At 37.8% G+C, this 12,743-nt stretch overlaps 1 protein-coding gene across 1 annotated transcript in view; it reads left to right on the plus strand.

Moving 5' to 3' along the window:
- The window catches only part of GABA-B-R3 (gamma-aminobutyric acid type B receptor subunit 3), a 97,200-nt gene that overhangs the window by 65,013 nt on the left and 19,444 nt on the right, over positions 1-12,743 (plus strand). Inside the window, exon 2 of the mRNA XM_069500115.1 lies at positions 2,132-3,432. Within this exon, the coding sequence (XP_069356216.1) occupies positions 2,160-3,432 (1,273 nt within the window). The 5' untranslated portion in view covers positions 2,132-2,159. The remainder of the gene's footprint in view (positions 1-2,131; positions 3,433-12,743) is intronic.

Below are 12,743 nucleotides of genomic sequence, written 5' to 3' on the forward strand. Positions count from 1 at the left end.
ACTAATAATTACTAAGTATTTTCAATTTGGGGTATCATATGAAAGGTCTTCACATGTGCATTCTAAAACAGATTTTTATTTATTTTTATGCTTCATAGTTTTTCGTGCAATCGTGCAAAATGTCGAATATATACGACTGTAGTACGGAACCCTGACTCGCACTAGGCCGGTTTTTCCTTTTGACCTACGGAGCCATAAAAAGACCTTCAAGTGGTCTTCAGTAATAAAATTGCTTCCGCTCTAATCACCATAATTTCGCTTTTAATGATATTGCAGAGAAATCCCGCAGGTGTGATATGCGCCATTGAGGGGTCTTTAAACAAATTTAAGCTTATATTTAGCCAGATGCTTACAAATATTTTTGCTTGAAAATGCTTTCAGAACTAAGTACCTGCTTTAGGCAGTGGTCCGACCGCTGACGATGAACGAGAAACTAGAAACTTAAACGAGTTGGCGATCAGCGGGAAGCGAGTGTGTAGTTTCGATAGTTTTGCGAGTGTGCAAGTGCGACGAGCGATTACTCGCGCCATTCGCCCGCGGTCGCTCAGCCCTGTTCAAACCTGCGCGCGCGTTACACGTGTTCAAGCGAGCGAGCATCGCTGAACGAATATCTCTGATCGAGTTTATTTTTGAAAGCGAGTCGGCAGTGTGAACAGTCAGAGAGCAACTTTTGATATATGCATCTCTTTCGTTTACACGGAATGTACATTTATTGTGCGTTTCTTGAGAGAGAAAATCGTCGACAGGTAGTCGTTTTCTCGCCGTGGCGGTCGGACACTGCCTTAGATAACAGATCGTCCTTTTTTCAACACGGTTCCGTTGTCCTATTAGACATTGCTACCTGCCAAATATTATCATGATTCTAGGTCAACGAGAGCTATCCTATAAGTTTTGATTGTCTTGACGGTTCTTAACAGATACAACAGATAGACAGACAGACAACGAAGTGATCCTATAAGGGTTCCTTTTTCCTTTTGAGGTACGGAACCCTAAAAAAAGGAGCACTTGTCCTCAAATTGAGTAACATATTATGGCAACCATAGTCTCAAGGGTCCCATAAACAAATTTAAGCTTCTATTTACCCAAATACTGGCAACAGATTACATAATGTTGCCGAAAGTTCGACCCGAGTGGAGAACTTTTGGTTTAAATCAATTACTAATTTTTATAAGTTCATTTGTAACTGTGTGGAATTTGTTTAAAATTCTGAATACCTATTGATGAACTCAATATTAACGGCGATTACGCACTGCACTTCCGTCACCCAAGTTCTATCCGTCATCCTGTGTTTGTTTAAGTGTCGTAGTTTGTGTTAAATTAATGTATTGTGTGTGTTCCTAATAAATAAATAAATCCATGAGAATACCAGCGATTATTATCGTCATGTCTTAAGCTCTCATACAAAACAAAAAGGAACGTATTTTCACGGACTCTGATCGGATGAGTGCGCAACCGCCGTAAGGGCATGTTTCACCATCTCCAGAAATCTAACGAATTTAAAATTTGACGACAGTTTTTGTATTAGCAATATAGGTATTATATCAATGCCCAATTTTTTTTTTCTTATTCATTATAGGTGTACGCTTGACCACAATCACACCTGATGGGAAGTGATGATGTGGCCTAAGATGGGACGCGTTTACCTAGAAGATGCCTATTCACTCTTGTTTTAAAGATACCATTTATTCGTTAGTAATTTTGACTCTCAAAATGTATTTTATTGTGTCATAAATTCTCCAATAATACTCTTTTCGAGGTTGGTGGGATATTTCGTAATTAATACTTAATCATGCTTGCACAATTTCAAAGATAATATAATCACTATCTATATTATAATATTACTGTAATATAGATAGTGATTATATATAATATTACTGTGTACAACGTACCTACCTGTACGTTGTACACAGTAATATTATAATATTCAAGTTTCTTTCATGCAATATTGTAAAAATAACGAGGGCATTAAAAAGTAATTTGCGAACTGCAAACTCCATTCAACCCGCTGTCATCCGCTACATAAATACGAATCTGAATTTCGGGAATAAATAAATAAAATAAACGTCCGCAAAGTATGCCCCTTTCTGAAAATTTGCATGAATACATAATTAATTATTTGTTTTTGTTACAGTGTAGTCGGCTGTGACTGCCGACCTGGCATGAGGCGTCCACGTCACGACACCCCGCACTACTCACCCCCTCGAGAGTCCGCCTTGAATGTATCCCGCATCATCCTAACCCTACCCTTTTTCCTTTTCATCTTTCCTATCGGCCATACGCAAATGACAAACTTTAATATTTCACTACTAAAAGATAATCAAACTGACGCGAGAAAAGAGCCCAAGTTTTCAACAAATATTTCTAAAATAAGTTCTACTGAAGATCTGGATTTAATAAATTCTACTGAAGAGCTAGAACCAAAAACACATTTAGTTTCCAATCACAATTTAAGTTTTAATATGTACCTGGCACTGTTAAACAGATTTAGAAGAAAAGAAACTGATATTGATAAGAAAAATGATTTAGAAAGTACAACGCTTAAGCATCTTTATAATTCTACTTTTACTAATAATTTAAATTCTGAATCTGTACATAGAAAATCTATTTTAGTAAACGATATTGAAAATACTACGGTAAGTAGAGTTGTCGAACAGGATGATAAATTAGAAAGTAACAAAATACATGATAGTCATGTCAGTATCACAAAAAATAATATTTCCTCACTAAGAAAACAAAATGAAAATTCAGATCAAACTAAAGAAGTAATAATGGGGAAGTTAAAAATAGATGACGAAACTAGAACAAAACTATTTTTAGATTTCTCTAAAAACGATAATACTACAGAAAGCAATAAAACAATTCACAACTTTATCAATATAACTGAAAACAATGTATCAAAATTAAGAAATCTAAATATAAAATCAGACCAAGTTAAAGAGAAAACAATGGATAAGTTAAAAATTGATGACGAAACGAGATCAAAACTATATTTCGACTATTCTAAAAACAATAATGCATCAAAAACGATACTAACAGTCTCTTCTCATATCAATGGTACAAATAATAATTTATCAAAATTAGGAAAACCAACAACAAAGTCAGATAAACAAATAAACACACAAAACAAAAAGTCAGACAAAGAAGAAACGATGGGAAAATTGAAAATTGATGACGAAACGAGGTCAAAACTCTTTTTTGACTACTCGTCTACTTTAAATAGGAGCAATTCAATACAAGAAGATAATAATTCACTCAGTATTAACACAGACAAAGCAATATCCGATGGAAACATATTTGGAGTTGAAAATAAAAGTCTCACAAAAGAAGTCTTTATGAGAACATTCTCGAATGACTCATTAGGCCCTCCGGCGAACCTTTCCCATCCTTCAATTAAGGCCATTTTAAAATCAACAAAACCCAGTTTTGTGGATGGTGAGTACATAATGTATTAATTAACGTTATTGCCTTAAATTGGTAGTTATTTATTTTTGTAATATTTCAGATTATAATTCCCAAAAACGAACATAATCCATACTTCCATACTAATATTATAAATGCGTAAGTGTGTCTGTCTGTCTGCTAGCTTTTCACGGCCCAACAGATTAACCGATTTAGTTGAAATAAGAATTAGCTTTCATCCCGGGGAAGGACATAGGCTACTTTTTATCCCGGAGAATCAAAGAGTTCCCACGGGATCTTTAAAACCTAAATCAACGCGGACGAAGTTGCAGGCATCATCTAGTATTATAATAATAATATTATTATTATTATTCGATCGATTTTTTAACCCTTTATTCTGTTTTCATAGGTATCAAGGTTTTTATCAAACTTCTATTCTTTATTACTCGACTTGATCGCAATTATTCCACTAGGTGAAAATTTATAATATTTTGGTAAAACATGGAACAGGTAAGTAGGGCTCAACCACAGTTCATACCATCCCTCTGTGGCTCATCTGTAATATGTAAAGACCAAAGGCGCTTTAGTTGTTCTGCCCTGTGTCCTCATATTTTATAGAAAACTAAGAGATCATTGTCAAATGTTTACTATATTATTATGGTATACAATAATTTATGTACTAGCTGATGCCCGCTGATGATATAGGTTTTGGACCTTATTCCACCCTCATTTTTCTACAACCGCACCGCGCGCCACCGTAAGGAATTTCACCCTCACCACCTAGGTGTCTGGTGCACTTGGACCGTCCGTTGTGCCAGATCCTTTTTTCCACGCACATGCAAACAGTGGAACCAACTCCCATCGGCGGTGTTCCCACTAGATTACAACATGGGGTTATTCAAGGGGCGGACCAACAAATTCCTAAAAGGCCGGCAACGCATCGGCGGTTCCTCTGGTGCTGCAAATGTTCATGGGCGGCGGTAATCACTTAACATCAGGTGACCCGCCTGCTCGTTTGCTCGCTATCTCTACTAAAAAAAAAAAAAGTTTTTAAAATCCCATTGGAACCCATTTGTTTCATCTCGACCTGTCGCATACCTTTTATTTTATTTTTATTCATTATAGGCGCACGCTTGACCACGATCACACCTGATGGGAAGTGATGATGTGGCCTAAGATGGGACACGTTTGCCTAGAAGGTGCCTATTCACTCTTGTTTTAAAGATACCCGGATTATAATTGGCAGGAAACACTGATCTAGGAAGAGTATTCCAGACCCTAGCCATGCGTATAAGGAATGATGACGCAAAGCGTTTCGTACGCGAAGATGGAATGTTGACGACATAGGGGTGGAAACTCCCCCGGTGTTTACCGTGGCCCTACCGCGGTTGTTTGACAGCTACAATGTCACGATCGCAATCATCTCTGATTGGTTAATGCTCGCTGACTATTGGCTACAATGCATTGTTGCAACAAGAATCGCACAAATTCAGCCAATCAGAACAATTGAGATTGTAATAATGATTGATGCAGGTTTTAGACAATCGCCCTACTGGTATAGGTAATAGTATAAAATCCGCGGTGAATTCACAACTTTACGTGGCTTTGATGTTTGCCTCCGCTGTTCCATCGCTTATGTATGCAGTAACAGCTCTGTTGCCGTTCGGATTTGCGATACTACACAAATGCAAGCAGATTCAGCGACTAACGACGTAACTTTCTGTTTTGTTGAGAAAATTGAATACGAGTTCGCATTATACCAAGCACGTACGTACTTGGTGTAATACGAACTCACACACACACACACATACTCAAACGTTCACAAGTTACAAACATGCAACGTTTCATGCATCTCGAGGCCTTATATATATAGGCTTCTTTTGGTTTCGGAAAATCAAAGAGTTCTCATGGGTGTTTAAAACCTGAATCCACATGAAGTTCACTTGGTACAAAGAAAGCCCGTCCACTGGAAATGCACATTGACTACTTTTTAACACCTGAATATTAGATTTCCCACCGGATTTTTTAAAAACCGAAATCCACGCGGTGAAAGTAACTGGCATGATCTAGTAACTAAGTAGATTATGCCTAAATTTTTATTATCAACTAGCTTATCCCCGCTACTTCGTCCGGGTGGGCTACACAAACTTCAAACCCCTATTTTACCCCCTTAGGGGTTGAAATTTCAAAACTCCTTTCTTAGTATATGCAGAGAAATTAATTATTATTCTTTCATCAAGATTTTTATATTTCAGGATAATTTAAATAGTAAATTAATCGCGCCGTTTACAATACAATCTCACCTTCAATTAAAACAGAAAATTACACCGTAAATGATCCTAATAAATTATTCATATTATCAAGTTAATTACATCCACGAACCACCAACGGGCAAACATTTTAGTATCGCATGATTACGTTTACGAAATATTAATTAAATCTCGGGGAACTCCTATAATCGACTTGAAGACTAGAGGTGGTACATTTTATATATAAAAATAAAAATATTGCAATTTTTAGGGTTCCGTACCTCAAAAGGAAAAACAGAAGACTTATAGGATCACTTTGTTGTCTGTCTGTCCGTCCGTCCATGCGTCCGTCTGTCTGTCGGTCTGTATGTCTATCTGTCTGTCTGTCGGTCTGTCAAGAAACCTACAGGATACTCCCCGTTGACCTAGAAACATGAAATTTGGCAAGTAAGGTCTTATAGCAGACATTCGGGGAAAAATCTGAACACCGTGAATTTGTGGTTACATCACACAAAAAAAAAAAATTGTAGTCATGAACTAATTATTAGTATTTTCAATTTTCGAAGTAAGATAAGTAACTTTATCAAGTGGGGTACCACATGTAAGGTCTTCACCTGTGCATTCTAAAACAGATTTTTATTTATTTTTATGCATCATAGTTTTTTAATTATCGTGCAAAATGTCGAAAGAATACGACTGTAGTATACGGAACTCTAGTTGCGCGAGCCTGACTCTCACTTGGCCGGGTCTTTTCAATGCGATATAATATAACTACAAATTAACGATTTTCGCAGTTTTTCTATGGTGAATGTGGCCCAACGTTTAGGTTCGGTGGAACGGGGAGTGACGTGTGGATATCGGATCCTGATCCGGTCGGTTGTCTGTTTGTGCTGAGCTCACCAAAGTGCCGCTCCGGGTCAGGTTTAAGGTCAACTGAGTAGGGTTTTTAGGGTTACGCCGACGCCCACCCGCTCCGCAGAAGAAGACAGGGGAGGAGAAGGAGACAGTATGCTCACCTTCTCCTGCCCTAGGCATTGGGAGTAAACTTGTGCCGGCCCAACGCCAGGACGTCTCAGTCGCATCCGATATCCGGGATCCTGAGACGTCTTATACTTGACGCGGACGGCACCCGCTGGGTTTTTTAGTGGGTATGCTGATGGCGGTTAAACAAACCGCGAGTGAGTCCCACATACCCGCCCTTGTGCGGCATGCCTAATAGCATTTTTACCAGCGGAAAAAAAAAAAAAAAAAAGGGTTTTTAGGGTTCCGTACCTCAAAAGGTAAAACGGAACCCTTACAGGATCACTTTGTTGTCTGTCTGTCTGTCTGTCTGTCGGTCTGTCAAGAAATTTGTTCTACAATCGCAATAGACTGAAACTGCATCGTCACATAAGATTATCTCGAGAGAATGCAATCCTTATGCAATCAAACTCAAAACAAACAACAGAACACAAAACTTCAGAATGATTTCAGAATCCAATTAGCTTTTCCCGCTTTTTCCCATTCAAGTCGGTTTGGTTTGGCTTTTGTTCCAATTATTTGCATTGACTCTATGCCTTATTTCAGAATCTTTTGTCCAAAGACAATTATTTCTTGAATTTAAACAGATCTCAACCTAAAAGAGGTTCTTGTTTGTTAAGATAGCCTGATTTAAACCTGATTTAAGGATAAAGACTGTAATAAATAGAACGCGACGCGTAGCGAGCTCAGCGGGTGACGAAGTTGAAGTGGCACATAGTTCGAACAACCAATAGACCTATGTCCAGCTGTGGACGTCTAGCGGTTGTTGATGGTGATGATGATGACTCGTCTTACGCGGCTTCTAAGACTTGTGTTGTCTGACTATGCAGAATGGAATAAAGCTGAGCTTCTAATAAAGTATATAAATCTGAGCTTGAGTTGTTATCAAAACCGGAATTTTCATAAATCGTGAAATACGTAGGTATCTAAGTTTAAATACCAATTTTCATCGATGTAACTTCAAAAATGGCGGATTTTCATATAAATTTCCATCCCCTATTTAAGCCACTTAGGGGTGGAATTTCGTAAGACCTTTTCTTAGTTGATCTCTCTCTTTACAAAAAACACATCGTCAAAATTTCATATCTCTAGGAATAGCGGTCTAGGCTGTGCGTTGATGTAAAAGTCAGTCAGTCAATCAGTCAGTCAGGATTTTATATATAAATATCAAAACAGTGATGATGACATGAAACGAGGTGTACCATCACATGGTGTTTTTGTTGCTGGCTTTATTGGTGTGTAAGTGGGCAAAGTAAGGAGTTTATTGAATGAATGAGCTTTGTGGAGAGTTTAAAGCGTTTAGTTAATGGATCCGGTTTTGATTCGATTACTTAGTTTGGGGATGATCGGGAGTTCGAGGCTACTCTACTGATTTACTAAGTGAGGGTACCTAACCTAGGTATATTAATTGAAACGAGGTAAAGTTCAAAAGCTAAACAAACCCTACTGTTAGGTACACCATCATCATCGACAATTGGGTTTTTGACTCCAATTTTTTTATTACTTTATTATAAACTAGAATAAAAATGATGACGTAAAGTGAAAAAACTAATTAAATCGATCAAATAACAAAAAAGTTATAAGCATTTAAATATTTCTGATTAGACAGAGATAGCGATACAGCAGTTTGACGTCACACCTACTAATGCCATAGTAGCTTCGTGCGGTTTCATACAAATTTTCGTTTTGCGAGAAAGGGATAGAAGACCCTCCCACTCCAAAATTAAAATGCCTGTAATTTTGTAAATCTTTGTTGGATATTAATATTTATTTATTTTTTATTATTTTTTTCAGCGTAGGTATATTTTTATCCTAGTTTATAATAAAGTAGGCAAATACCCAATTACAATCCGGGTATCCTTAGAACAAGAGTGAATAGGTATCTTCTAGGTAAACGCGTCCCATTTTAGGGCACATCATAATTTTCCATCAGGTGTCATCTCAAATCATCACTGATTCACTACCAAGCTCGGCTCTGATCTCATTAATGTGAAGAATGTTTTTAAAAAACGATTGTCCACGCGAACGAAGCCGAGGGCATCGGCTAGTCACAGAATAAATACCTAATAATACTTTCCTATTCTAAGCTTTACTATTCTAAGATTTACTAACATACCTACTAAAATCACACAACTCAATATCACACTCACAAAAAACTCACATCCACAAGCATACATTCAGATATGAACACACACACACACACACACACACACACACACACACACACACACACACACACATGCATACAGTTTGTACGCTCACTTATACTAATTTAAAAAAAAAATTTATTCATTATAGGTATACGCTTGACCACAATCACACCAGATGGGAAGTGATGATGTGGCCTAAGATGGGACGCGTTTACCTAGAAGATGCCTATTCACTCTTGTTTTAAAGATTACTACTTAACAAATTACTAATAGATGTAGAATGTAGATATACCTGTATCTTTAAAAAAAAATTGTAAATAATTTACTTTAATATAAGGAATAATAAATGCTTTTTTATTTTTATTTATTTATTTATTATTACTCTCCTATTCAGGACTTCTCAGAGGCACAATTTGACCTAATAAAATAAAAATATTTGTTGAAACAAAACCAGCCAGCCAATTTCACGAGCAAAAGTTAGGTGATAGTTAATCTCTCGCTAAATCCGATCAAGTACTTAATTTGCTAATGCCGAAATATAAATAATTAACGCAACCATTTTGTCTCGCACGAGGCAATCCCGTCACAAACGCTATGTGACGTGACGCGATTACATCAAGTATGTTTAGTGTTGTCCACCTAGGTGCGTAATTCATTAATTACCTACTTAGCTTATGCCCACGACTTCGTCCACGTGGACTACACAAACTTCAAACCCCTATTTCACCCCTTTAGGGATTGAATTTTTAAAAATCCTTTCTTAGCGAATGTCTGCGTCATAATAGCTATCTGCATGCCAAACAGCCCGATCCGTCCAGTGGTTTGAGCTGTGCGTTGATAGATCAGTTAGTCAGTCAGCCAGCTTTTCCTTTTTTAAATATATAAATTACTAGCTTTACTCGCGACTTCGTCCGCGTTGACTTCACAAATTTCAAATCCCTATTTCACCCCCTCAGGGGTTGAATTTTCAAACATCCTTTCTTAGCGAATTAACCGACTTCCAAAAAGGAGGTGGTTCTCAATTCGGTCCGGTTTTTTCAAAATGTATAGGTACGTACACCGATTTTTTTTCGGCTAAATATTTCTCGCCGATCGTCGGCGGTGGGACAACAGCCTTTATGTTGATCGAATATCGAATTTGTCGACTGATGCAATATGGATACGCCCTTATGAATAATTCATTTATCATTACCCGAAATGATCCCGACAAACGAGCCATAATCTAATACGAAAACCTCCTAATCTGATAAGCTGTACACACGCCTTTTCTACTTCAGCGGTCACATATCAATCTTTTAGCCTTATTAACCACTAGCTGATGCCCGCGACTACGTCCGCGTTGAGTTACGTTTTTTAAAAATCCCGCGGGAACTCCTTGATTTCCCGGGATAAAAAGTAGCCTATGTGTTAATCCACGGTAATCTATCTCCATTCCAAATTTCATCCAAATCCGTCCAGCCGTTTTTGCTTGATTGAGTAACAAACATCCAAACATCCACACTTTCACATTTATAATATTATTAGGATTAGGATTAGGATAAATCTCCCGACGGCGACGCCTATCCAAGATGAGTGACCAAGAAAGGTCTACACGCTACGCTTCTGTATCGCAACCTTTTTGCGACTGCGTCGCTACTGCATCGCTGCAAAAGTCACCATGGATGATGTCCCTAAGTTAGTCGGCCCAGCTGGGAGCGGGTGCGTCCTGCGGGGCGGCCAGCATGTAGAACAAACTCTAACAGCCGTACTCAGAGTCGCTAATCGTTACTTAAGATTGAGTTAAAACGAGACAGATTTATGTGAGATATATAGAGCTGTCTCGTTTTAACTAAACTTAAGTAACGATTAAGCTACTCTGAGTACGGCTGTTAATGTACGCTTCTGTATCGCAACCTTTTTGCGGCTGGTGACGCAAAACGTTTCGTGTGTGTAGATACGACTATATTCTCCGTGTGCTGTGATTATAAAGCTCAATATTTAGGTACCACGTTGCAGCATTCACGCCTCGGCGCACCCAAGCGGACTCAGCCACGTGGAAACCCACATCAAACCGGTGCATATACGACTATATTCAAGCTGTGAGCTACACACATTGAGTTCACACCATAGAGATATAGCCTTCATTCAAAAAGCACCCAAAACTTGCAAGAGTACAAAAAACCGGTCAAGTGTGAGCCAGACTTACACATGAAGGGTTCCGTACCATCGTACAAGAAATAACATTTTTCGTTTTTAGGGTTCCGTACCTCAAAAGGAAAAACGGAACCCTTATAGGATCACTTTGTTTTCTGTCTGTCTGTCGGTCTGTCAAGAAACCTACAGGGTTCTACTTCCTGTTGACCTAGAATCATGAAATTTGGCAGGTAGGTAAGTCTTATAGCAGACATTCGGGGAAAAATCTGAAACCGTGAATTTGTGGTTAGATCACACAAAAAAAATTAAATTGTAGTCATGAACTAATAAGTAATTAATTAGGTAGTATTTTCAATTTTCGAAGTAAGATAACTATATCAAGTGGGGTATCAAATGAAAGGGCTTCACCTGTGCATTCTAAAACAGATTTTTATTTATTTTTATGCGACATAGTTTTTGAATTATCGTGCAAAATGTCGAAAAAATAGACTTTAGTACGGAACCCTCGTTGCGCGAGCCTGACTCGCACTTGGCCGGTTTTTAAGGAGTTTTGTAACACCCATACATTTTGAGAAAATGGCCAATCACAATCATAGTATTTACGTCTTTTTCACTTCTGTACAATTGTTCAAGAGAGACCGCCCTATATTAGCTCAACTCTTTGAACAAGGTATGATGATATACCCTTCTTTGATCTTTTATCGTTTTGTATTTCATGTCTTTTTTCTTGTACCTTTATTTGTATTTAAATTTATTATTAATCATCTAGTTAGTGTAAGTGGCACTGCCGTTCTAATTAGATATAAAAAAAAAAAAAAAAAAAAAAAAAAAAAAAAAAAAAAAAAAAAAAAAAAAAAAAAAAAAAAAAAAAAATGATGGTTGAGACAACACAACGCCTCCACAAACTCTACTACTTTAAAACACAAACTAACTCCGATCCAGCGCCAATTTACTAAATGTCAAAAGCAGGATTGGTCTTCCTGTTTCACCAGTCCAGTTGAGCCTCTAGTTATATGACATCTCTCTCGCCGCATGCATATTCAACGCATACATAAACAGAAGTGAACCCAGCTGATGGTCCAAGATCCCACTGCCGCCAGACGTTCCTTGTTTTCTGACTAACAAAATAATAATAATAATCGTTAATTATTCAAAAAAGTATTGGCACAAGTATAAGTATTTATTTAACAACTAGCTTATGCTCGCGACTTCGTCCGCGTGGACTACACAAATTTCAAACCCCTATTTTACCCCCTTAGGAATTGAATTTTCAAAAATCCTTTCTTAGCGGATGCCTACGACATAATAGCTACCGACATGCCAAATTTCAGCCCGATCCGTCTAGTGGTTTGAGCTGGGCGTTGATAGATCAGTCAGTCAGTCAGTCAGTTAGTCACCTTTTCTTTTTATATATTAAAAGAAGAAGATTACAAACTACAAGTCATGGTGATAAGTGACTAGGTGTATATTATACTTGCTTACTTGTGTCATTACATAAACTTTTACCTATGGACCCTATACTAGGAGATGACCTGTATCGTACGGTCCCTGTATCGTACGGTCCCTGTATCGTACGGTCCGAGTAGGTAAATGTTTACTAAAAATGTTTACAATGTTTTCAGGGTTCCGTACCTCAAAAGGAAAACGGAACCCTTATAGGATCACTTTGGTGTCTGTCTGTCTGTCTGTCGGTCTGTTAAAAACCTACAGGGTACTTCCCGTTGACCTAGAATCATGAAATTTGGCAGGTAGGTGGGTCTTATAGCTGGCTTTAGGGGAAAAATCTGAAAAC

This window comes from Maniola hyperantus, chromosome 8 (assembly GCF_902806685.2).
Source record: "Maniola hyperantus chromosome 8, iAphHyp1.2, whole genome shotgun sequence".
NCBI lineage: Eukaryota > Metazoa > Arthropoda > Insecta > Lepidoptera > Nymphalidae > Maniola > Maniola hyperantus.